The sequence below is a fragment of the Chiloscyllium plagiosum genome, unplaced genomic scaffold, assembly GCF_037043375.1.
Source record: "Chiloscyllium plagiosum isolate Xiang-an unplaced genomic scaffold, Cpla_swu_hap1 HiC_scaffold_38, whole genome shotgun sequence".
NCBI classification, from domain to species: Eukaryota; Metazoa; Chordata; class Chondrichthyes; order Orectolobiformes; family Hemiscylliidae; genus Chiloscyllium; species Chiloscyllium plagiosum.
In genome coordinates, this window is record NW_028270176.1 from 12,554,310 (window position 1) to 12,582,237 (window position 27,928).

General features: G+C 42.3%; 2 protein-coding genes across 2 annotated transcripts in view; one reads left to right on the forward strand and one right to left on the reverse strand.

Annotated features, from left to right (window-relative positions):
- The first annotated feature begins 209 nt into the window (after nucleotides 1–209).
- Nucleotides 210–27,928, forward strand: part of LOC122544227 (putative G protein-coupled receptor 139) — a 55,262-nt gene continuing 27,543 nt past the window's right edge. The window contains exon 1 of the mRNA XM_087980989.1: nucleotides 210–305. The gene's annotated coding sequence lies outside the window, so the exon portion shown is untranslated. The remainder of the gene's footprint in view (nucleotides 306–27,928) is intronic.
- Nucleotides 7,716–11,774, reverse strand: LOC148139000 (putative G protein-coupled receptor 139). Its single transcript, XM_087980875.1, has 2 exons — nucleotides 11,705–11,774; nucleotides 7,716–8,967 (listed from the first exon to the last, which is right to left on the reverse strand). The coding sequence occupies exons 1-2, from the start codon at nucleotides 11,772–11,774 to the stop codon at nucleotides 8,063–8,065; spliced, it is 975 nt and encodes a 324-aa protein (XP_087837001.1). The 3' UTR covers nucleotides 7,716–8,062.

A 27,928-nucleotide genomic window follows, 5' to 3' on the forward strand; every position in this document is an offset into this window, starting at 1 on the left:
AGCTAGTTCTTTTCCTCTGCTATTTATCAGTCCTCTTTCTTGCCAAATTTTTTTTCTCGAAGGTATGTGCACTCCAAACACATATTTGGAGTCTGTACATACCGTTCCTTTTTTGTTTTCTAAGGTTCTGAGAGCTCTTTCTAGGACATAGAGTTCACAAGTTTGGGCTGACCAGCCATTAGGCAGTCTTTCAGCCTTGATAACGCTTCCCTCTATCCCGTCTACTACAGCATATCCATTGTGCCTTTTACCCTCAAGCATCCGGGAGGACCCGTCGATAAACAACTGAGCTCCCGCGTGCAACGGTACGTCTCTTAAATCCATTCGCACTTTAATCTGATATTCAGTAATAACAAGGCAGTCATGTTCTGGATTGCCAAGGGCCACCCCCTCTCCCTGCCACAGAAATGCAGCTGGATTCAAACAACTGTGTGTGACTAACACAAGGTCATTCTGCTCTATTAAGATTGTCTCATATTTCAAGATCCTAGAGTCTGTGAGCCATTGACCTGCTTTCTGATTTAGTATGGTCTGTACCTGATGTGGGGTGCTGACTATTAAGGCTCCCCCAAAAGTAAGTTTCTGACTCTTTTCTACCAATAAGGCTGTTGCTGCCTCTGCCTGCACACACTCTGGCCAGTAATGTAGCTTTCCATTCCTTAATTAACAATGAATTAATGCAGTCATGTTTTAAATTAACCATGAATCAATATGACAGGTCACTGAGAATGTGTGAAGGAATCCTGCCAATTAATATTGATTCAGACTAACACAATTGATTTATTATAAATATTAATTATTAATTATATATATTATAATTCAGGGCAGAAACGCAACAAGTGACTAAAACATTTTAACAACTGTAATCGCGCAGTTCTGTTTGTTTACCAGTCACCTGTGACTTCTCATTCTGTTTCTGTAATTGTTTGCTCGAGCACATTCATTTTTAAGAACCTCAACAGATTCTATAGCACCATTTGCAGTTAATTCGATCCCCAATTTGGTGGCAATATCTCGTCATGAGCGCAAAACTGATTCTTCGTGCCTCTCATCACAAAACTGTTGCCATAATCCAATTAACTTTTTCATTCCCACTCCCTTTGGCTTAAACTTTAAAGATGACCTTGCTGCCCCCGTATCAGCTAAGAAAACTACGTCCTCTTTGTAAGGTCCCACCTTTAAATTTATCAAGGGTTCCTGGTGGGTCCCCGGGGGCAGGAACTCCTGACACATCAAGGTTCATAAACGGCACTGCCTTTACTTCCTTTTTCGGATCTCTCTTAAGTGACCTGTCTTTCCACAGTAATAACATCCCGCCTGTGGGGATTTCCACTTTGATCCTTGTTTCTGTTTACCAGACCCCTTACCATCTCCTCCCCGATCCCTTCTCCTCCCTTTATTTCCAAATGCTGTCCGCCACCATTTTGGTTTCCTTCTCCTTTTAGTTTTGTCCTTTTCTTTATTACCTCATCAACCGTGGCTTATCATTACTCATGCCTTCTGTTTCTGCTTCTCATGTTACGTTGCCAGATCAATTGCTGAGCCCATTTAACCAACTGAACCACTTTAGGGCAACCTCATGGTCATTCCTCATCACCCAATGTTTTGTTTAGACCTTGATTTTTAAAGAAATATTGCAACATTTCATGCTCCCTGTAATCTCAAATATAATTTGTCAATTTATGCTTGTCTAACTTTAAAGCCTGCTCCTAAATATACATTTAGGAATCTTACTTGTAAATTCACTATAATTACCGGTTTTAGTCCCTTGATTTAAATCCAAAATCAGTTTTCTTAAGTAGTCCTGACCAGTCATTGCTCAATTACAATGCTATAGATTGTTAAAAAAAGTTCTAATGCATGAATAATGGCCGAATCCAAGGTCACTGATTTTAACCATAGGATATTTTTTTTGATTTATTACAATCTAATGTTGTACTGAAACTTCAACTGTCCTCCATAAATCGCTTTTATGTAAGGATAAAAGAGATTAGCTAGAAACTGAGAGTAAGGCAGTTATGACCTGTAAAAAGAGCAGGAGTTAACATTTTATTTCATAATCCGTAAAATTCTTAACCTTAAAAGAAATCATGTTAAAATTTCCATAATAGAAATCAGATTCAAAACAGTCCCGACTCTCAAGCTCCAGGGAACATTCATTCACCAACAAACAAATGTGCATTCAGACTGAATCACAAAGGGTTAAACTCTCTACTTGCTGTACAGCTCTTTTTTCTCTCTCTCTCTCTCTCTCTCTCTCTCTCACACACACACATACACAGACACCATGTCTCACAGACACTTTGAGTTTCCAGCAACAACTCCTCTAGCTTTTGAATATTTTTCTGGATGTCTGGCCATAAGTTAGTTACGAAGTGCACCCTCAGTAGCCCTTCAGCTACTAGCCCTTCTGACACGAAGCATAATCTGATTCCTCCTGATTGTAAAGCTGTTTTTAATTGACATTTTATCATTTTTGTATTCTTTCCTCACGTCCGAGGATTGTACTTCCAGTCTCGTAACATTTTTCCTAAAGGACTATCCGTTGGAATGCGGTCCTCAGACATCCCTTTACTTTCTCCTTACACACTTACATCACTAATATTATTCCCAATTTCAATACTCGGCCATTTCTTTATGTAATTTAGTTAACCTTACTGAGGTTCGGTGTCACCTTCTTCAGCACCCACTTCAGGGTCCTGACCTTCGCGTGGGGGATTTCCCCTCTTAAGAACCGGTCTCAAGCTGGGAGGTTGAATCAGGAAGAAACCTCACTCTTCAAATTAAATACCTTAATTTATGTGTTGCCAATTCCCCGTACGTTTCGTACGTGCCTGACCACCTAAGTTAATACTTAAAGGTCCCTTTTCATACCTTGGTCTGTGCACAAGAGTTACCTGATCGAATTCGCGTGTCCTTATCCCGCGGCAATACCCGGTCGCCTACCCGACCGAACTTTCTGCTGCGCGTCAGCGCGCCCTGTTCTGCGGGCAATACCTGGCAACCAGTACTGTTGCCAACCCCGGTCGCTTACCCGACCGAACTTCCTGCACATGTTTGTGCGCCCTGTCCTGCAGCAATTTCCCGGATATATCCACCTGGCAACCGTGACAACTGCTACCTACCCTGGTTGATCGGGTTCGCCTAATCCGGTCGCCCAGAACCCTGGTTCCCCGGATCCCTGGATATATCCAACTGGCACCGGATAAGTGGACACATCCACAAATACCGCTGCCAACCCCGGTCACCGGTTACCCTGATATATCCAACTGGCAGCAAATAATACTACCTACCCCGGTCACCGGCTACATGGACACACCCGGATGTATCCACCTGGCAGCAACTACCGCTACCAACCCCGGTCGACCAGAACTCCGATTCCCCAGATCCCCGGATATATCCACCTGGCAGCAACTACCGTTGCCAGCCACCTGGATATATCCACCTAGCAACAGTATCAATGGCTACCCACCCTGGCTGACTGGATTAGCCTATTCCAGTCACCAGTACCCCGGTTCCCCGGATCCCTGGATATATCTGAATGACAGCAAATACCGCTGCCTAACCCGGTCGCCTGGTTAAATCTTTTAAGACCTTTCTTACCCGGGTCTTGTATACACAAGAGTCACCCGAACGGACCCGCCGCGTCTCAACCTGTCTTGTTTCCAGGGTCTCTCAGTCCGGATCATGCTCGCCCAAAGCCGCTGCGGCAAAGAGGGAAACTAAAGATCGCTGAAATCAGCGAGGTGCACCTTCTTAGTTTTCCCAACAATTGCCGAGGGACCGGAGAATGCGATCCCAGGACAAGCACCCAAATCTGTTAGAAACAAAATTTAGATGAGACCACCAAAACTGGAAACAAGATAATTTATTACGAACTTGCAAGCACGGGCCTCAATTGCATAAACAAATGAAGCAAATTAGAATTTAGGTTAGTGTCCAATTATACCCTTTGAGCTGAGTGAGGTCATCTCTCCAGACTCCTAATTACCCATTCTCTCTTACTATTTCACCTCTACCCATCTATGCTCCACGCCCATTGCCCCTTTCTTTCCAAGTTGGCAATTTCCCCCTTGCACGTGCTGTCATAAGGCTAAACTCTTATCTCGATGTTCCCCTTTGTAACTTCTTCCATTATCCATAGGTACATTCCATTCTTGTACATACATCTTAACAATGTATCTTTTTCGTGCTTCGCTTATATGTTTCAGTAATCTTAGCTTTTTGCTGAAACTGCTGTTTTAAACATTATGGTAAAAGGAATTATTTTATTTAATAAATCTACATTAAAGTTAGTACTTAATTATCCATAAGTATGCACTGAAAAGTAGAGATACTCTTCCCTAAATACCTGCAGGGTTAATAGTTCTCTTGCTGTACCCCTTTCCTGTTTGCTTTCTCTATATCTGCAAAAACAACACTTTACCCCATTTCTAACAGAAGTAATTCACCTCCTGACTCCTCAAGCCTTAATAACTATCTACAATATGCAAGTCAGGGGTATGATGGGATACTCCCCCTTGCCTGGCTGAGTGCAAGTCCAACAACACTCAAACAGCTTGACACCAAGCAGGACAAAACAGTCCGCTTGATTGGCACTACATCCACAAGCATCCACTCCTTCCATCCAGCAACAAGGGCTTATGTCCATTGTCCTGGTCCTTGAATGCTGCCTGACCGGCTGTGCTTTTCCATCACCACACTGTCAACACTTTGCTATAGCAATGCATCCCATCCTCAGGCTACACTGCAGAAATTCACTAAAGATCCTCAGACAGCACCTTCCAAACTCCTGACCACTTCCATCTCGAAGGACAAGAACAGCAGACTCATGGGAAGTCCATCCGTTGCAAGTTCTGCTTGGAGCTGTGAAATGGTTTTGAAGAGGGGAATAGCATCAGATTCCATACAAATGCTTGATGCTATGCAGTGCACAGGAGCAACAGGTTAATCCACTTGTAAGACTGTCTATTTGAAACCAGAATAACAGGGAACAGGACTGTGAATCTGCAGGGTGCATTCCTTGGGACAGGAGCCATTAGGTGTGGTTGGAAGAGACAGGAGCATTTGCAAGAGATGAAAATGCTCTTGGATGTGTCTAGCACCTTCTGATTCCTATTTTCATCAAAGCTGACTTCAGCCTGTGCACAATACATACAACCCAACAACTGGACAGAAAAATGACTTTCAAGTTGTGACCAATGAAAGTTGGATCATAAAGTGGAAATGTGGGATTAACTTGGACAGGTTGATGCACACTTGATGGGCAGAAGGACCTCTTCTGTGCTGAATGCATCCATGATTCAAAAACTGTGACTCTCTGTTTACTGAAGTTACTTGTATTATGAGGAATGTTGGGCCCCTTTGCCTCTTTATGAACTATTGTCAACTCAATAACTAGACCATACCTGATTGAAAACTAATCCTTGGAATTAGAGACATCCTGGACAAGCGAATTAAGTATACATGGTTATTCCACTCTGGATTAGGGGAAAACCTACCACTGAGGCTCCATTGCAGAAGGAAATTTACCAGTAACCAACGTCCACCTTCTTCATTAAGAAGGTGGTTTGGCTATGGAGGATCTTGAGCAAGTCCTGAGATGCTTTCAGGAATTAGGAATTAAGCAAAATACGTGCAAGTCTCGCAGTGCACTGTACAAGATTTGAAGAGATCTAGCCAAATTGTATCGGTTTTGTTCCCAGTTCTGGCTGCCTCACTTTTGGAAACATTGCAGACATAGCAGTAATCATTAAAACATAAATGGTCAGGATGACAAACTTCATTAATGCAGATAGATCAGAGAAGGTAAGATTGTTCTTCTTGGAGGAAAGATGTTAAGGAGCAGAGTTGATAACGTGTTCAAAATCATGAGGGATCAGACAGAGTAGATCTGGAGAATGTGTTTTCTTGATGGAGGATGGATTAAGAGGAAGTGGTCACACACTGAAGATGATTTGAAAGAAGCAATTGAGACATGAGGAAATTCTTATTCATGCAGCCAGTGATTGGGATGTGGCATCAATGGTTTGACACTGTCGTGGAGGCAGGTTGAATCAAGTCATTCTGTTAGGAAGTCGATTATTCCCTGAATACACTTCTTTAAGGGGAGAAGGAGGAGAATGACACCAGATGTAGGAATCCTTCAGCACGCCAGCACTGACATGATGGGCCACATGGATGTATCATTGGGAGAGGTGGACACACTGCATAAAATGATTCTCTTTAGATAGCCCTGTTCCTCACCAGGCGATATAGACTTTGCACAGTAACACTAACTAGAGTCCAGTGGCTTCTTGGAAGGGGTATTAAAGGACATATGTCAATCACAGTGAGACTCCACATTGTCGAGATTGATGCAAGATGTAGAGTTTGACTTCTTACCAAGTGACTTGCTCCCTTGTACATCTACACAGGCTCCCAATCTACAATGAAAAACAGTGTTAACCTCTGACAGTGTAAACACAAATTGCACACTGGAAACTATTCAACATGCACAGTTCACTGGCAAATGCCCACACAGCGGACAGGGAAAACTGTAGCACACTCACATAGTCCATACTGGGAGGACCAGGCACTGGAGATGTGAACATGCTGTTCAGAATGTGAATCTGCGCAAGGAGAGACACATTATGGTATCTGGACTTTAGGGGTTAAGGTATGATGGAGATTATACAAATTGCACCTCTTATCTATAAATTTTGAAGGATAAAGGGTAACCTGATCACTGTTGTCATAATATTAACTGGTAGATCAAGGTAAGATTGTTCAATTGTTTGGAGATTCTAGAGAATTTAGTTTGAGAATTAGGCTCAGGACTGTTCAGGGGAGACGTTAGGAAGCACTTCCCCACACCAAGAGTTGTAGATGTTTGAAACAGTGGATGTTAATTTCACATCTAAGGCACATAAACTTTTGTTCAGTCAAAGTATTAAGGGAGATGGGTCAAAGGCAGGTATATAGAGTTCGGCTACAGAACATTCATAATCTCATTGAACGGTGGAACAGGCTTGAGGGACTGAATGGTTTCCTTATATTCCTATGCTCCTACATTCCTATCATTGCCATGCTGACTACCTAGTGATCGAGGTCTCACACACAATATAAGGAAGAATGTGTGCCACCCTGCACATCTTCATGGGGAGACACTGATATTGTCCAGTCAAATTCTTACAGCCAAGCCCCATCCTTCACTGGGACAGAGCCTTGTTCCACACAGAAACATGATTCAGGACTGTGTAACGCATATGTAACAAATGAGATCTTTGTGCAAGGCATTGTGCTGCAGGGTCCAACACGTCATTGCGGAAAACATAAAGAAATGTTCTTGGAACACATTTCTGACTGAATCCTCAACGGGAGGAAAATATTCTTTGCACAGGGTCACCTTATACACTGTCTGACTCATCAATGTGAGAGTCACTGACTGTATCTTTGGTTTGGCAAGGCTGACTCCTCAGTGGGAGTCACGTATTCTGTAATCTTGGAGTACCTCTTACAGAGGTAGACCTGAATATGAGGGACATACTCCTTAGTGGGCATGATTCTTATTGCATACATTACTGATTCGGACTCTGCAAATTGTGGAAACATCCTGGCACAGGGTAAACTTGTTATAGAACTCGTCACAACACCGAGAGGGGCACGTATTTTATGCAGCGACACACAGTCCACTGTCGAAGTCTTCTCATTGAGAGCTGGGTAAAGGTGAAGCCAGTTCATAGGACTGCTCTCTCATATTAGAGAGACGATTGTTGGTGGTTTAACCTGTGGGATCACACCACAGGAGAGGAGAGCGGTTGAGAAAAACAGTTCTTTATGGTAACCTCAGCCAATGCTGGAGTTGATGGAATGCACTGATACAGTTTTTAGGTGACTCAGCCAACTGGCAGAGACAGAGGAATTTTACAGACAAAGTTACAAGCCAGAGTTGGCATAATGCCACGATCCGATTGATGATCACAGGCCTCCATACAGTGAATACACTTTCCTGACTGTGGGGAGAGTTGGTCTTAGAATATGAAGTGGGATTGGATTCCAGTGTTTGAAATCACAGCTATCTCTATGATTTAACTGAGTTGAGAAGGAAGTTGAATGGATATTTTAGTGCATTCTTCATTTCCTCTCTGAATTTCGTTTGGGTTACTGCGTAAATACATGTGTTGGTGCAGGTGCTGAGAATCTGAAGCATTTCTCCAACAGATTCAAAGATGTTTTTTGTATGTGTTTGGGAGGAATGATAATGACCAGGAGCAATTCGCTGATAAAGATTAAACACAACATATATCATCCATAACAGTATGAAACTGCCAGATAAACTGAAGAGTAAAATGATGGATTTTCTCCGGTTCACTATCTCTGGGTCCTTGTGATTTCTTCTACTGCTGATACCCCGCAGTGCTGTGCGGACTCGACTGGTCACTAAAATATATCTGACTGTTAGAATGTTAAGCAGCAGAATCAGAACAAATGGGAGACATGGAGTTAAAATCAGGTGAAGCAGTTCATATCCAGCCCACAGTGGGGAAGTGTAGAAGCTTGGTTTTGAATCACAATACCAAGGAACATTATCAATGGTATATTCAGGTTCATATGTAAAATACCAAGGCATTGTCTCTAAACCGCTCAGCGCACTCACTATTCCTAGAACCACACCTGCTGTTTTCTGGGTGCAATATTTTGTTTTCAGCTTCTGACAACAAATGGCCACAAATCGATCGAAGGTAAAAGCGACTGTGAGCCAAACAGAGGCACCTGTAGTTGTAAACATCAGGGTGAGAATCAGGCTACACACTGGAGTAATGTCTAGGAATGAATCTGGAAAATAGTTTGGAATAGTCCAGTTCAATATAACATCAAAAATAACAACCAGAAGATCAGCCACTGCCATTCCCACCAGATAGTGAGTGATACATTTAGAGAGGCCACAGTTTCCTCGACTCAGGATGACAATTGCAACCAGGTTAACTGGAAGAGAAGGAAATAAATTCAATAAATTCAAGATTTAATAAATTTTCTAATAAATTCAGCAGTTTGATAGGGTTAAAGATGAAACCTTTAGCATTGTTGCCTCAACAAACAATGAAAACATGTTGAAAAACACAATCAGAAATTGGTGAAAAATTTACTAAGTCTGGCAACATCTGTGGAGAGGATGCTAAGTTGAAAAACAGTTATAAATGATTCATTGGCAAATCAATGGAGAAATTGCTTGAAGATCCACTAAAAGTGTCGAGTGAAGGTACTGCAGGAAAACTGGTTGATGAGCTTTGTTGAAATCTGATGTTTTAACATGTGATTTAAACTCTCAAATGATGCTGCAGGTGGATTAGGGTTTTGAGAAACACACATGCTTTGTTATTCTGGGTTAAGAGAGTTTCCAGAGGCTAAATAAAAACAGAAAAGGGAAATTGCTGAATTTGAAACAACCAGCCCAAAACTGCACCAGTAAGAGCAAATGTGAGGGAGAGAAAAAATGGTCTGGTGAAAGGCAAAAGTGGAAAATGTTCAAATTGAAGTAACAGTCTAACAGAAATTTTAATGCAGTTTTAAAGTTCTGCTGAGACTCCACTGTTTTGAGGCAATGTAGTCGAATACAACCACACTTTCTGTGCATTTACTACCTCTTTGGATACATCATGTGTTTGACCAGTTTGCACTGTACTGTCTTTTACGATTTAATTTAAAAAAATTAAAATTAAATTTTAATTAAATAAACAATTTCTTTGTTGAATGCATTGCTTTAAGTGAAGAATGTCCAAATAACATATTTAATACACAAGTAAAAGGAGCCTCACCCAAACTCTGCTCCTGATCATGAAAAACCATCCCAAATAAAATAAATCTCGAAAATTTTGAAAATCGCTTCTTTCTATCATGATTTCACTTTTCATTAATCATAATCATACTGGAAATGTTGCAATTTCAGTCGGTCATTATTTTGCTGTTGGTAATATTGCTCATCTCAGACCTGAAAGTAAAACCTTAACTTGACAGATCACATGATTTATTTTTGAAGTTTTATTTACTGTGGTGGTTGGTTACAGAAAATTTGTTTTTGAGATTGCAGAATTCTTTACCAAAATAATGCATGTAGTAAACATATGTCCCAGATTCCTTTTCAGCTCTGAAAGCCGATATCTCTCAGGAATTGGGATATTTTACCAGTTAACAAACTTATTATCTTCTTGGATGAAACTGTCCTCCTGAACTGATATCATGTTTTGCTGAAATCAAACTACCAGAGACTCCAACTATTTCCTTTTATTCTGTTTGTTATAGAAAAGTAGAGTAGCCATAGAGCTATCAGATTATGAGTCTGCTCTCTCATTAGACAGAGAGATGACTGGTGGTGGTTTAACCAGAGGCCCACTACGCCTCAGTCGAACAGAGAGGTTGAGAAGGAATCTCAGATAGTGCAGAAATTGAACTCATGGTATTTGTATCACTCTGCATCGCAAACCAGGTATCCAGCCAACTGAGCTGACAAACCCCAAAGTCATAAACATCAATGCAGTAAATAGTTTGGCAATTAACTTCATTGTGTCTTGTGAGACACTCACCCGAAGTCTTAATACTTTTGGGAAAAATATATTTATTTCACTTTTCCAAATGACATTCTGACCTTTAAAGAAAATGAACGTCTCAGAACAAGGCCAAAAGTTTATTGTGCTGTTACTTTAAATTCAAATTTCCCAATGACGCTTGCATTTTATAAACACTTAACGCAATTCTGTTGTACTATTAATCCTGCTAGAGCTCTTTCACTCCTTCTATCTGCTTTCCCGTCTACTCCTCCCTTACACTTAACCTGTTATAACTATTTCTTTGTTGCTCCTTGCTGTATCCGCTTCAACTGTTATTCAGTACTTCAAGCTGTCTTTATACAAATCCAAGTTATTGTTAATACCCTGTGTTTACATGTGTCCTCTAGCTCCGTGTTCACTGCTTCTATTCTCAGGGTCAGTTTGTTCAATGGTATAGCCTCTGTGAAATCTGAATGTTGCTACATATCACTCCAGACTCCACTTGTTCTCCGACATCATCTACAACATGGTTTGGATATATTTGAATGTCTCCTCCAGATACACCTCAGAAGAATGGAATCCCTGTAGTATTGAAATGAAATGCAAGATGGTGCTGTTGATCAATAAATGATACACCAACATCACCACTGCCATTTATACATATGTCAACTCATTTATAATATCCAGCAGATGTGTTGCAAACTGATGCAACATCCCAAAAAATGGAGTTCAAAGTTGTCACAGAACAAAAAGCAAGTAGTGAAGGAACAAACTATTTGCCCAGTGTTGGTGTTAACGGCAGAACAAAGGTCAGCTCTGACTGATGACAACAGAACAAAACCAAGATAAACACAGAAGGATGAAGGATCGTGAAAGATGCTAACTTATAGTCTGATGGATCAACAGCTTCTAATAGTCTTGATCGTTCTGTTGGCATAGATATCTGATTCTAACACATCCAGAAGAGAGAATAATCCAGTAAGTAACTGCTCTAGGATCAGATAAACAATAATTATTACAAATATGAGACAGATACTGCAAGGACAGAAACTAAGGAGATTCCGCAGGAGCGACAGACAAAAAAAAACACACACATAGACACAAAACAGTCTGAAATAATTCAGCAGAAAATAAAATCACACTGACTTAAAACAGTGATAGTTGTGATAACAACTTGCCAGTAATTCCAACAACTGCACACACAGGGAAGTAAATAGCCTGTATCCAAATGAAGACGAAATATCCCATTTCTGTGAGAAGCAGCTCCTGTTGTTCCGGGAGCCCATTCCATTGGCATGCACTCTATTTTAATCGTTTATAATGGGCCCTGCTTCAGACAGGGGATAGCTCTTCACTGACATGGTTATACCCCTGAGCATTGTTATTAGTTCCATTCACTTGAACAAACAGCTCAGATTTAATATCATAACTTGCTAGATACAATGTAGACACTTCAATGGCGATGACACAATGCCTAATTAAACACGTCTTGGGAATAAACTCAAATGTTGTGTTCTTAAGGGAGTAGTTTCACTCACAGTTTTATGTCAACTTATTTACCATGTTCACTTCTGTGCATTCCATTCTGAATAAGACCATAAGATATAGGAGTGGAAGTAAGGCCATTCGGCCCATTGAGTCCATTTTGCCATGCAATCATGGCTGATGCGCATTTCAACGCCACTTACCTGCACTCTCCCCGTATCCCTTAACCCCTTGCGAGATTAAGAATTTATCAATTTCTGCCTTGAAGACATTTAATGTCCCGGCCTCCACTGCTCTCCATGGCAATGAATTCCATAGGCCCACCACTCTCTGGCTGAAGAAATGTCTACTCATTTCCGTTTTAAATTGACCCCCTCTAATTCTAAGGCTGTGCCCACGGATCTTAGTAGCCCCGCCTGATGGAAACAAATTCCCAGCGTCGACCCTTTCTAAGCCATGCATTGTCTTGTAAGTTTCTATCAGATCTCCCCTCAACCTTTTAAACTCTAATGAACACAATCCCAGGATCCTCAGCAGTTCACCATATGTTAGGCCTGCCATTCCAGGGATCATCCATGTGACTGTTCCTCATTTCTCTGCAGTTTCTCTGAATCAGGGGACACAAGCAAATGCATTTCACTTTGGCACTGCTGTTTTCCCAGTTAAGATATGAACTTTGATTCTCCAATCCTGTGAAGTTAGGCACCATGGGCATGATTATTGCAGGTGATATGAGGGTGTGGAGAATTAATGAGTTTCAATTACATTCCTCTTTTCACTCTAACACCAGACATGTTTCATTATTTGCTCACCTATGTTGAACGTAGGAATAGGAATAGGCCATTCAGCCCCTCAATCTTTTTATGGTATCCAAAGAGATCATGGCTAATCTGTGGCCTAACTCTACATGCCTCTGGCATTTGTCCCTAATCCCTTGATACTTTATGCTTCACAAAGGAAGTATCTCTGGCCTATGTAAAATGGACAACTAATCCTGCATCATCAATTGCCACTTGTGGAAGAGAGTTCCAAACGTCTCCCAAACATTGTGTATCGAAGTGCTTCCTAACATCTCTTCTGAATGTTCTGGCCCTAATTCTGAGACTATTCTCCCAAGTTCTAGAATCTCAATTCATGCAAATAGTTTATCTTTATCAACCTTGTCTTTCCTTGTTAAAATTTTAGGTCAGATGATAAAGCCTTCAAGTAAAATTACAACTAATCCCCTCCAAACATTTCTGATGACGTCAAACATGTGGCAATGAGAGACGACGATACTATTCAACTGCCTTAGGACGTAGCTGGGCAGATAGAATTTAGTATAGAGAATGAAAGGGGAAATCAGGAGGGCAAAATATGTTTGGCAGATAGTATCACCAAATGCATCTTGCCTTTTAATATGTATATGAAGAGTGAGAGGATTACCAGGGAAAGAGTATAGCCTCTCAGAGACCAAAGGAGCATTGAGCCACTGGATGTGGGTGAGGTCCTAAGTGATTATTTCTCACTTAGGAGAAAGCCATTGTAGTCAGGGATATCAGTTGTTGTTATGATAAGATTCTAGAACACCTTAAGATTAATAAGGAAGAGATACTAAAGGTTTTAGAGGCACTACAGATGCATAAATCCTCAGAGTCTAACGGCATGTATTCCAGGCTGCCATGGGAGAACAAGTAGGTGATTGCTGGAGACCTAATGGAGATTTTTTTTATACACAGCTGTCCACAGATGAAGTGCCATTTGACTGGAGATTAAATGACATGGTTCCTTTGTTCAAAAAGGTCAACACGGATAGGCTCAGGTAATTGCCAATCAGATAGTCTCTCATGAGTGACAGGAAATTATTGGTAACAAATCTGAATGACACTTTACTCAGGGTGGCATGGTGGCTCAGTGGTTAGCACTGCAGCCTCACAGTGCCAGGGACCCGGGGTCAATTCCAGTCTCAGTTGACTGTCTGTGGAGTTTGCACATTCTCTCTATGTCTGTGTGGGTTTCCTCCCACAGTACAGGTTAGGTAAGTTGGCTATACTAAATTGTCCATAGTGTTCAGGGACATGTAGTTAGGTGCACTAGTCAGGGGTAAATATAGAGTTAAAGGGTAGGGGAATGTTTCTGGGTGTGTTGCCCTCGGAGGGTCAGTGTGGACATGTTGGGCCAAATGGCCTGTCTCCACACTGTAGGGTTTCTATTCTATGATTACTTGCTATCTCTCAAGGCAGTGTTTGACCAAGGATAGTCAGCACATATTGTTTGAGGGAGTCACTGTCTGACTGATTTAATTGAATTCTTTTTGGAAAAGATACCATGATGAGAATAGTCCAATTGATATCAACATAGACTTCAGAAAGACTTTGAGAAGACCCTATGTGGAAGCCCATTCAAAAAGATAAGAGCCCATGGGATCCAAGCCAAGTTGGCAAACTGGGTCAAAAACTGGTTTGCAAATAGGAGGCAAAGAGTGATAGTGGATTGTTGTTTCAGTATTTGGAGGCTTGTGGTCAGCGGGATACCACAGGGATCAGTGCTGGGACCATTGCTATATGTTTTGTACTTTAAGAACATGGATTTGATTCTAGAAGTTTCTATTAGTAAGTTTGCAGAAGACATGAAGATTAGTGCTGTTGATGATGATGAGAATGTTCTCAGGCTACAGTCTGATACTGACTAGCCAGTAAACTGGGCAGAGCAATGACAGGTGGAATTTAGTTTTGATAAGAGCATGGACATACATTCTGGGAGGTCTGATAAGGGAAGGTGAAATACAATGAATGATAGATTATTGGACGTATTGTGGAATGAATATTTACAAGTCCATAGATCCCTGTAGGTGTTAGCACAGGCAGACAGGGTGGTGAAGAAGGCCTATGGAATGTGTGCCTTCATTAACCAGGGTATAAAATATGGGAGCAACGAAGTCTTGCTACAACTTAATTGAGCATTGGCTTAGCCGCGGATGGAATACTGTGTGCAGTCTTGTCACCACACTATTGGAAAGATATGATTGCATTGGATGAGACAGGAGATTCAGTAGGATGTTGCCTGGTATAAAAAGGCTCAGTTATGGAGATACTGTGAAATAAATCAACAGAGGGTGATCCCCCATCACCAAGTCATCCTTGGAAAGTCCTTGACATTTATCCAGCTCCCTCAGAGAAAACAGATCCTTGACATTCCTACTTATACTATTATCACATTTACGTTTGAAGAAACACTGACAATCTACTCCTTGTGCAAGGTTCACTGTCTTTATCTGTAGACCATTGTAATCAACTGAGCTGATCCATTATAAGACTCTGGAACAGTTGGGACCTGATCCCAGGTGTTCTAGCTCAGAGACAGGAACACATCACTGCACCACAAAGCTCTAACTACATTGGATGGGCTATCCCTTCAAATCAATTCATGGTCAACATTTGACTTTTAATTTCAGTTTTTGAAAATAATGAATTAAAATTCCACTATGCATGTGGTGAGATTTAAATCTGGACTGTCAGAACATTTTCTGGGCCCTGGGATTAATTGTTCATTGAGAAGACCACTGGAACATCGCCTCCCTATGCAGTGCAGTTTCTTCACTACCCTGAAGGCCATGGCTTGGCTCTGTGACCAACTTCAAGGCTGACCCTTTTTTAAGAGTTAGAACAGAAAACAGAAAACATTGAATAATACAACACAGTACAGGTCCTTTGGGCCTTGACGTTGTGCCAACTTTTTGTCCTACTGTAAGATCAAACTATCCTACGTTTTACCGTACATTTTACTATGGTCCATGTGCCTATCCAAGAGCAGCCTAAATGTCCCGAATGTCTCTGACTCTACTACCACTGCTGGCAGTGCATTCCATGTAAAGAGCCTACCTCTGACATCTCCCCTAAACCTTCCTCCAATCCCTTAAAATTATGCCCCTTCATGATAACCATTTCTTCCCTGGGAAAATGTCTCTGGCTATCCACTCTATCTCACCATCTTGGACACCTCTATCAAGTCGCCTCTCACCCTTCTTCGCTCTGATAAGAAAAGCCCTAGCTCCCTCAAACTTTCTTCATTATACATGCTCTCCAATCCAGGCAGCATCCTGGTAAATCTCCTCTGCACCCTCGCTAAAGTTTCCACCTTATATCTATAATAAGTTTACCAGAACTGAACACAATATTCCAAATGTGGTCTAACCAGGGCTTTATAGAGCTGCAGCATAACCTCGCGGCTCTTAAACTCAATCCTCCTGCTAATGAAAGCCAACACACCATACACCTCCTTAATAATCATATCAACGTGGGTGGCATCTTTGAGGGATCTATGGATATGGACCCCAAGATCCCTCTGTTCCTCCACATTGCCAGGAATCCTGCCTTTAATCCTGCAATCTGAATTCAAGTTTGATCTTCCAAAGTGATTTGCTTCACACTTTACTAGGTTGAACTCCATCTACCACTTCTTAGCCCAGCTCTGCATCCTGTCAATGTCCCGTTGAAATCTACAACAGCCCACCGCACTATCAACACTCCACCAACCTTCATGTCATTGGCAAACTTACTAACCCACCCCATCTCATCCAAGTCATTTGTAAAAGTCACAAAGAGTAGAGGTCCTCCAAGAACAAATCCCTGTGGAACATCACTGGTCACTAAACTCCAGTGAATACTTTCCATTTACTACCACCCTCTGGCTTCTATGGGCCAGGCAATTCTGTATTCAGACAGCCAAATGTCCCTGTATCCCATGCCTCCTTATTTTCTGAATGAACCTACCATGGAGAGCCTTATCAGAAGCCTTACTAAAATTCATATACACTACATCCACTGTTCGACCTTCTTCAACGTGTTTTGTCATATGCTCAAATAATCCAATGAGGCTTGTGAGGCATGACCTGCCCCTCACAAAGCCATGGTGACTTTCTCTAATCAATCTATGCTTTCTCAAATAATCATAAATCCTGTCTCTCAGAATCCTCTCCAATAATTTTCCCAACACCGATGTAAGACTGACTGTTTTGTAATTCTCAGGGTTATCCCTATTCCCTTTCTTCAACAAGGGAATACCATTTGCCATCCTCCAGCGAATTTTGAGGAATCAAAGATCATCACCAAAAGTGCAGCAATCTCTTCTCTCGCTTCCTGTACTAACCTTTGGTATATCCTGTTTGGCCCAGGGCACTTATCTATTCATGTTTTTCAAAATTTCCAGCTCATCCTCCTTCTTAACATCAACCTTTTTGAGCATATCAGCCTGTTTTACATTGTCCTCACAAACGACAAGGTGCCTCTCACTAGTGAATACTGAAGCAAAGTATTCATTAAGGACCTTCCCTACCTTCTCTGACTCCAGGTACAGGTTCCTTCCACTATCACTGATCAGCCCTACCCTCACTCTGGATATCCTCCTGTTCCTCACATAAGTGCAGAAAATCTTGGGGTTTTCCTTAATTCTACCCCCCAAGGCTTTTTCATGTTTCCTTCCAGTTTTCCTAAGTCCATTCTTCAGTTCCTTCCTGGCTAACTTTTAACCATAGATCTTAGGTAACCTTCCTGCTTCCTCTTGACTAGATGTTCCATATTTCTTGTCATCCAAGGTTCCTTCACCCTACCATCCCTTCCTTACCTCAATGGGACAAACCTGTCCAGCACTTGCAGCATGTGCTCCCTACACAACCTCCACACTTCTGTCATGCATTTTCCTGAGAATACCTACTCCCAATTCATGCTGCACATTCTTGCCTAATAGCATTGTAATTCTCCCTCTCCCATTTAAATACTTTCCCATACTGTCTGCTCCTATCTCTCTCCATGACTATAGTAAAAGTCAGGGAGTTGTGAGCACTATCACTGAAATGCTCTTCCACTGAGAGATCTGACACCTGGCCTGGTTCGTTGCCAAGCACCAGTTCCAATATGGCCTCCCCTCTAGTTGGCCTATCTACATATTGAGTCAGCAATCCATCTGGAACACACCTGACAAAATCTGCTCCATCCAAACGTTTTGCACTAAGGAGGTTCCAATCAATATTAGGGGAGTTGAAGTCACCCATGACAAAAACCCTTTCACTTATGCACCTTTTCAAAACCCGTCTCCCAATCTGCACCCCGTCTCTGTTGCTATTGGGGGTATATAGAAAATTCTCAATAAAGTGACTGCTCCTTTCCTGACTGTGACTTCCACTCATACTGACTGAGTAGACAACCCTTTTCTGCAGCTGTGATAGTATTCTCTTTTACCTCCCTCCCCATTCCTTTTGAAACATCTAAATCCCAAAACATCCAACAACCATCCCTGCCCCTGTGATATCCAATTCTCTGTAATGGCCACAACATCGTAGCTCCAAATACCAATATATGCTTAAGTTCATCATCCTTATTCCTAACACTTCTTGCATTAAAATAGACACACTTCAACCCATCACACTGACTGTAACTTTGCCCTATCAACTGTCTATTCATCCTCACAGATTCTCTACACACTGTATGTGCCTGTTTATCTGCTACCCTGTCCTTTGATCTGTAGCTCTGTTTCCCATTCCCCTGCCAAACTAGTTTAAATCCTCAAGAAGAGCTCTATCAAATCTCCCGCTCAGGATAGAAGTGCCCCTCCAGTTCAGGTGCAACCCATCCTCCTTGTACAGGTCCCACCTTCCCCAGAAGGTATCGCAATGATCCACATAGCTGAAGCCCTCCCTCCTTCACTAGCACTGCAGCCACGTGTTCAGCTGCACTCGCACTCTGTTCCTAGCCTCACTAGCCTGTGGCACTGGTAGCAATCCTGACATTACTACGCTGCTTGTCCTGCCTTTTAGCTACCAACCTAACTCCCTATGTTCACTTTGCAGATCCTCATCCCTTTTCCTCGCTATGTCATTGGTAACAAGGTGTTACTTCTGGCTGCTCTCCCTCCCCCTTAAGTCTGGATCTGAGACATCCCTGACCCTGGCACCCGGGAGGCAACATACCATCCGGGAGTCTTGTTTGCGACTGCGAATCTCTTGTCTGTTCCTCTAACAATTTAATCGCTTGTCACTATTGCTCTCCTATTCTCCTATTGGGGTGGCATGATGGCACAGTGGTTAGCACTGTTGCCTCAGCACCAGGGACCCAGGTTTGATTTCCACTTCGCGCGGCTGTCTGTGTGGAGTTTGCACATTCTCCCTGTGTCTGCGTGGGTGCACCGGTTTCCTACTAAAGACCAAAGATGTGCAGGTCAGGTAAATCGGCCATGCTAAGTTGCCCATCTGGTTAGGTGCATTAGTTAAGGGTAAATATAGGTGTGGGTGGGTTCCTCTTCTGAGGGTTTGTGTGGACTTGTTGGACCAAAGGGACTGTTTCCATACTGAAGGGAATCTAATCTATTCTCTCCCCTCCCCTTCCATTCTGAGCCACAGAGCCAGGCTCTGTACCAGAAACCCGGTTGCTGTGTCTTTCCCCAGTAGGTCATTCCCCCAACAATATCCAAAGTGGTATACACATTATTGAGGGGAATGGCCACAGGGGATCCCTGCTCTGTCTGCCTATTGCCTTTCTCTCTCCTGATAGTCACCCACCTACCTTTATCCTGTAACAGTTGATGCAAATGTTGGACCCCCGAGTCGGGAGGGACCTGTGGATATCGGTAAAAACATTTGCACGACTGGACTTTGAGTTTGCAACTTTATTGAACACTTATCTGCTCATATGTTACATATAAGTATGCTGCCCACTGCTGAGGAGGCACTGTACTGGCCACTCACTGCCTGATCCATCTGACATGGTTCTGTCACTTAATGTGGTGAGCAGGGCACACCACTTGACACTTAGATTGGTCTCTGGAAATTATGCCACCAAAGTTCTGAACTCACTGATATTTGTATAATCTTTAGCATGGCTGACCATGTCATCCAAATGTATCTGTTCATAATTGGCTAGATCTTGCATCAATGACCTGACATCGACCTGTTGGGCTGACTTCCATCATTACGTAGTTTTACTTTGGATGTATGAGTCAAGGCAAGGTGCTTCCCACTTTTCTCTCCTGCCTTTGTCAGCAGTCCTTGTAGTTAGTTATGTCAACAGTTCTTGTGGGGCCCCTTTTCTACCATCCTGTTGACTTGTTGCTTCATCACATGACTGGCCTAACGTATTTCACCCTCATGAGAGTAAATTTAATCTATTAAATATCAGATCATATAAATTCAAGGTATAAAAGTGAAAAGATAATTATACATCCTTCATTACAATTCAACGCAAGTGACTTGTAATTACTGTATTCAGTAATTCAGTAAGTAAAACAACATTGGGTGAAAGTTAATACAATCATCAGATGACAAATATCACAATCACACATAGCATTGTCAGCTTACGCAAACACCATCATTATAACGAACAAAATGTTATTAATCCTCTCCCATAGCTACTTTCTGATAGTTAAGATTGGAAGTTACTCCTTCCCATTTTTCAACTTTTCATTTTTAACAAACAGAATGGGATCATCACCGCAATAACTTCCACAATTTGCAGTGCAACAATCCCATGAGATATAATTCTAATCCACGGATGGACCTGAGTGTGCAGTCCCCATTTCCATATTTTATTCCAAAGGTTCAGAACCTGCAAAGCTCTACCAGCCTCTTCTGCATGAACTTTAATCTTTTTCTCAGGTATGGTCTATTTATGGATGATTTCTCTTGCCTCTCGAATGATCTCTGCCCATTCTGCAGCGAAATGCAGTATGGAGGAAGTTCTGTGACTGTACATGTCTCCTTAAATCCTTCTCAGTATCACGCAGGCGGACAGATGAGATTATATTCAGCTTCTTATTGGATTCTGGCTTGGTCAAAACTTGGTGACTAATAGTTAAGTCAGAAGAGATATTACTAATGGCTACCTTCTATCTATATAGGGTACACCAAGTCGGGCCCTTTTAGGATTCAGAGGCTGCCATGGTGACACAGTAAGTGTCTCCTACTAAGGCATATTTAAAGTAAGTTTGATGAATAGTTCTCATTGCAGGCAAATCCACACTGAGTTAGTCATAGAAGATAAAACATAGAACATCATAGCACAGTACAGGCCCTTTGGCCCTCGAAGTTGCACCGACCTGTGAAACCAATCTGATGTCCATCTAACCTACACTATTCTATTTTCATTCATATGCCTTTAAATACCCTTAAAGTTGATGAGTCTACAATTGTTGCAAGCAGGGCATTCCATGCCCCTACTACTCTCTGATTAAAGAAACTACATCTGACATCTATCCTATATCTATCACCCTCTCAATTTAAAGCTAAGTCACCTTGTGCTGGCTATCACCATCCGAGGAAAAAGGCTTTCATTGTCCACCCTCGCCCTAATGAAAATGGCCTCAAGTCTCTCAGCCTTTCCTCATAAGACCTTCCCTCCATACCAGGCAACATGCTGGTAAACCTCCTCTGAACCCTTTCCAAAGCTTCCACATCCTTCCTATAATGTGGTGACCAGATCCGCATGCAATGCTCCAAGTGTACCTGCACCAGAATTTTGTACAGATGCAGCATGACCTCACGGCTCCGAAACGCAATCCCCTTACCAATAAAAGCCAATACACTGTATACCTTCTTAATAATGTTATCAACTTTCAGGGATCTATGCACGTGGACACCGAGATTTCTCTGCTCATCTACACTTACCATTAGGCAAATGTGAGGACTGCAGATGCTGGAAACCAGAGTTTAGATCAGAGTGGTGCTGGAAAAGCACAGCAGGTCAGGCAGCATCTGAGGAGCAGGAAAATCGACATTTTGGGCAAATGCCCTTCATCAGGAATAGAGAGAGGAAGCCTCCAGGGTGGACAGATAAATGGGGGTGGCGGGGTTGGGGGTGGATGATGGGGCTGGGGAGAAGGTAGCAAAGGGTATAATAGGTGAATGGGTGTGGGGATGGAGGTGATAGGTCAGAGGGGAGGGTGGAGTGGGTAGGTGGAAAGGAAGATTGGCAGGTAGGACAGATCATAAAGACAGTGCTGAGCTTGAAGGTTAGAACTGAGGTAAGGTGAGGGGAGGGGAATGAGGAAACTGGTGAAGTCCACATTGATGCCGTGAGGTTGAAGTGTTCCGAGGTGGAAGATGAGGTATTCATTGAAGTGTTCCGAGGCGGAAGATGAGGTATTCATTGAAGTGTTCTGAGGCAGAAGATGAGGTATTCATTGAAGTGTTCTGAGGCAGAAGATGAGGTATTCATTGAAGTGTTCCGAGGCGGAAGATGAGGTATTCATTGAAGTGTTCTGAGGCAGAAGATGAGGTATTCATTGAAGTGTTCCGAGGCGGAAAATGAGGTATTCATTTAAGTGTTCTGAGGCAGAAGATGAGGCATTCATTGAAGTGTTCCGAGGTGGAAGATGAGGTATTCGTTGAAGTGTTCCGAGGTGGAAGATGAGGTATTCGTTGAAGTGTTCTGAGGCAGAAGATGAGGCGTGCGTTGAACTGTTCCGAAGCAGAAGATGGTAAGGATGGCTGAGATGTATAGATAGTTTAAGTCAATTGGAAGAATTGATAATTGGCAGATTGTCAGATGAAATATGCATTGGGTAAGTGTGAGTTTGTACATTTTGTCAGGAAGAATAGAAAGACTGAAATTACTTAACCTGGAGAAAGATTGTCGAAAGCTGTAGTGGAGAGAAGTTTCTTAGTCCCAGTGCATGCATCACAGAACATGTCATCTCGACTTAGCAGGCTAAGGCAACGTTGACCTTCATTACAAAGAAATGGATCGTAAAAAAGTAGGAAGTTGTTGCTAAAACTACATAAAGCATTCATCATTCCTGGTCCCTTTATCTAAGGAAAAATATGGAAGGCAGTCCAGACCAGTTTCCCTTAGTTGAATTCAGGTTATGGAGGGATTTTCTCATGAGGAAAGGTTGTGTGGATTTGACTTATAATCATTGACATTTAGGATATTGACAAGGATCTGGATATCTATTGTCCGCCTCCACCGTATCTGCTCCCAGGAGGACCAGTTCCACCACAGAACACACCAGATGGCCTCCTTCTTTAGAGACTGCAATTTCCCTTCCCACGTGGTTAAAGATGCCCTCCAACGCATCTCTCGTCCACATCCTGCACCTCCGCCCTCAGACCCCACCCCTCCAACCGCAACAAGGACAGAACGCCCCTGGTGCTCACCTTCCACCCCACCAACCTTCGCATAAACCAAATCACCCGCCGACATTTCCACCACCTCCAAACAGACCCCACCACCAGGGATATATTTCCCTCCCCACCCCTTTCCGCCTTCCGCAAAGACCTTTCCCTCAGTGACTACCTGGTCAGGTCCACGCCCCCCTACAACCCACCCTCCCATCCTGGCACCTTCCCCTGCCACCGCAGGAACTGTAAAACCTGCGCCCACACCTCCTCCCTCACCTCTATCCAAAGCCCTAAAGGAGCCTTCCACATCCATCAAAGTTTTACCTGCACATCCACTAATATCATTTACTGTATCCGTTGCTCCCGATGCGGTCTCATCTACATTGGGGAGACTGGGTGCCCCCTAGCAGAGCGCTTTAGGGAACATCTCTGGGACACCCACACCAATCAACCACACTGCCCCGTGGCCCAACATTTCAATTCCCCCTCCCACTCTGCCGAGGACATGGAGGTCCTGGGCCTCCTTCACCGCCGCTCCCTCACCACCAGACGCCTGGAGGAAGAACTTCCGCCTCGGAACACTTCAACCCCAGGGCATCAATGTGGACTTCAACAGTTTCCTCATTTCCCCTTCCCCCACCTCACCCTAGTTCCAAACTTCCAGCTCAGCACTGTCCCCATGTCTTGTCCGGACTGGTCCTACCTGCCTATCTTCTTTTCCACCTATCCACTCCACTCTCTCCTCCCTACCTATCACCTTCATCCCCTCCCCCACTCACCTATTGTACTCTATGCTACTTTCTCCCCACCCCCACCCTCCTCTAGCTTATCTCTCCACGCTTCAGGCTCTCTGCCTTTATTCCTGATGAAGGGCTTTTGCCCGAACCATCGATTTCGCTGCTCCTTGGATGCTGCCTGAACTGCTGTGCTCTTCCAGCACCACTAATCCAGAATCCAGTATCTATTGTCAAGTACATTAATTTGATAATAATGTCAAACAATAAAATCTAACATTAAGATTAGACTAGATTAGGTTGGATTTATTGTCACATGTATGATCGTAAAGTGAAAAGTGACGTTTTGAGAGTTATTTGCAAATAGTCATCACTCTCTGTGGCCATCTTGGATCTAAAACTTATGTGTTGAAATGAATCTGACTTCTATGGGGTAAGTCAAGACCTGACTGTGGTGAAGTGGAATTGATGACTGAATAGCAGACTGTTGAAGTATAATGAGTGTTTCAGATGGTTGGAATGGTTTGGATACTCATCACGAGCATTGTAATGGAATGAAATCAAGGACATTCAAAGCCATAGCACATGAATAAAGATGCAAGTATACAACAGAATTGAACAATAAAAGCATCTATAGGGTCAAAGAGTCATAAGGCACAGAAACAGATAATTCAATTGAACCAATCCATGTCGAAGATGATCCCAAGCTAAAGTAGCCTCACTTACCTGTTTCTGGCGCATATCCTCCACAAGCTTTCCTATTCCTGTACATAGTTAGTGAAATGTCTTTGAAACACTTTAATTGTGCATATATTGTTACGATGTGGGGTAATTTAAAACCAGCAACACAGAAAAAGGTTTGTCCCATAGAGTAATCTGTGAAAATTCGAGAGGTCAAGAAGTGTTTAAAGTAAAATTTAACAACTTTATTTCTTAAAGTATAATAGAGTATAATTAACTAACAACTATTTACAACTCCTTCCTCTAACCTATCTTTTACCATCCTTTCGATAATACTAGACCGATAAAACCCCCAATTAAGATCTACAAAGCAAAGCTTCTTATCTCAAAACCAGACAGCTTTTGGTTTTTCTCTGTATTCCTGTTGTCTTTTTTTCTTCTCAGGGATTCTGCTTCACAGGTTACTGATCGATAAAGGTACCTTTAACAGAACTACTTATTGGGCAGTTTCTACATGCTGGTGGCTTGATAGTTCTCCTCCCAATTGTTCAATTTTCCCTGGTCTTGTAACCCCCCCCCCCCCCACCAAAGCATTGGATAGTGTCAATGACTTTTAAGATTGTTAATATACAGATTTCAAACTTGATTGGAATTTGGTATTATCAGGGTATCATTTAAACTGATTGGCTGAATTCAAATTTGTTTTTGTCTCATAGCAAATCAGCCCGCCCTATTTGTTCTGAACCAAATGTTACATTGTAAATTCTCCAGCACTTGGTGTGCTTGCCAAGTCCTTCACTCTCTTAAGGGTACAGTACACTTCTACACTTTCATAATAATATCCTCCACTTCCTCAGGAAATTCATACCATTTGCGAACAACACTCTGTGTAAAAAAAGATGCCCTGTGTTTTTTTAAAGTCTATCGGCTTTCATCTTAAAAATGTGTCCCCAGTCATGAAATCTCCCATCCTAGGGAAAAAGAAACAACCATTAACTATATCTGTACTGCTCATTACTTTATAAATTGTATAAGGTCATCTCTCAACATCTTACACTCCAATGACTAAAGATTCAGTCTTTCCAGCCTTTCTTTATAACTCAAAACTTTCATATCCAGCAGCATCCTGGTAAATCTCTTCTGAAACCTCTCCAGCTGAAGAATATCCTTCCCATAACTGGGCGACTTGGAACAGTTCTCCAAACAAGGCCTCATCAATGCCCTGTATAACCTTAACGTGACTTCCCAACTCCAATATTCAAAGGACTGAACACTGAAGGCAAGCATTCCAAATTGCTTTTAATCATCCTGCCGATATATGATGCAAACTTCAAAGAATTATGTACCTGAACCCTTAGATCCCACTGTTGTACATCCTACCTAAGGCCCTACTATTAGTTGTATAAGTCATATCTCTCTCTCTCTGTTGTACCAAAATGCAATACCTTGCATTTATCCAGATTGAACTCCATTTGCCTTCTTTCAGCCCTTAAACCCAATTGATCAAGATCCCTTTGTCATCTTAGAAAACCTTCTTCACTGTCTACTATGCCACCAACTTTGGCGTCATCCATAAACTTACTAACCATGCCTTCTTCATTCTCATCCAACCCACTTACATAAATGAGAAGCAAAAGAGGATCCAGAACTGCTTCATTTGGAATACCGCCTCCAGTCCGAGAAACTACCCTCCTCTACCACTGTCCATCTCCTGCCGTCAAGCCAATTACATTTCCAATTAGCAAGCTTATCCTGAATCCTTTCTGGCCTAACTTTATTGACTAATCTGCAATGTTGAGCATTGTCAAAGGTTTTTCCAAAGTCCAAGTAAAGAACGTTGATTGTTCTGCCCTCAACAACCTGTTTGGTAATTTCCTCAAAGAACTAAATGAAGTTTGCGAGACACGATTTTCCTCGTACAAAACCTCTGAATGTCTATAAATCCTCTCTTTTAAAATCACCCCCAACAATTGACCCCCAACTGAAGTTAGACTTACTGGTCTAAAGTTCCCTGGTTTCTCCTTACAACCCTTCTCAAACAGAAGTACATTATCAGCCAAGCTCTACTCCTGCCGCACCTTACCCACAGTTAGAAATGATGCAAATATTTCTGCAGTTTCTTCCTTTATTTCCCACAATCCTCTGGGATGCATGAGATCAGGGTAGACTGTTTGCAGGTACGTCGAAACATCAAAATTATAAGCATATGATAGGACACATGAAGTGGAAAATGGGCTGGTAAAGAAAATTGGAAGGTATTGGCAAATAATTTGAAAAGCAGTCCCAAACAATCGTTCTGTAATGAAAATGCTGGGGGGGGGGGGTAGTAGGAAGAATTATAGATCCGTGTAGGGTTGAAGTGCATGACATATGTTAAGATCACTAAAGAATCGTGATGAATACTGCGCTCATACTTAGAACCCCTACAGTGTGGAAACAGCCGTTTGGCCCAGCAAGTGCACACTGATCCTCCAAAGAGTAACTCACCCAGACCCATTGTCCTACTACGTTACACTTACCCCTGACTAATGCACCTCTCCTACACATCCCTGAAGACTGTGGGCAATTTTAGCATGGCCAATTCACCTAACCTGCACATCTTTGGATTGTGGGAGGAAACTGGAGCACCTGGAGGAAATTCATGCAGACACAGGGAGAATGTGCAATCTCCACACATGCAGTTGCCCGAGACTGGAATCAAACCCAGGTCCCTGGCGCTGTGAGACAGCAACAGTAAATTTAAGGTGGTGTGAAACTTGACTAAATGAAGGTAAGTGGAACTGTAGACTAGCCTTTGAGTAGAATCAATGCCTGTCCAGTTTGGAATAGAGACTTCGAAAGCACACAAAGGATAAATTATACAATAAGTTGTTATATTAATTAAGATTGCAAAGATATGAAAGGTTTAACAGAGGACTTGGGAGCAACAAATTTGACAATTTAAGCTCAGAAGGAACTGAGAGATCTCAAATTATTGCAATGTTGTCATTTTTGCATGCCTGATGGACAAGATTCACAAGGCACATTGAATGGAATGATCTTTGGGTTAATTGCTTTTGAGTTCATTACAGATTCAGGAATGGCTGGAGTCCAGAACCAGGGATTGCAAGATAGGAAATATACCATTTAGGACAAAAATAAGACGAAAGGTATTCCCCAACAGGAATGGTGATTCCTTTGAGTTCTCTGCCCCAGAAAGTGTTTGAAGCCAAGACATTGAATATTTTCAAGTATGGAATAGATAATTATCTGAGGGTGAAAGGGATGAAAGGATATTGGAAGAAAACTCGAAGCAGGGTATTGAATTGTACAGTCAGGGATGATATTATTGAATAGAGAAGCAGGTTCGGAGGGCCGAATAGACTCTTGCTGCTCGTCCGTTCTATGCCTTTCTGTTTCGTTGAGATGGCGCTTCA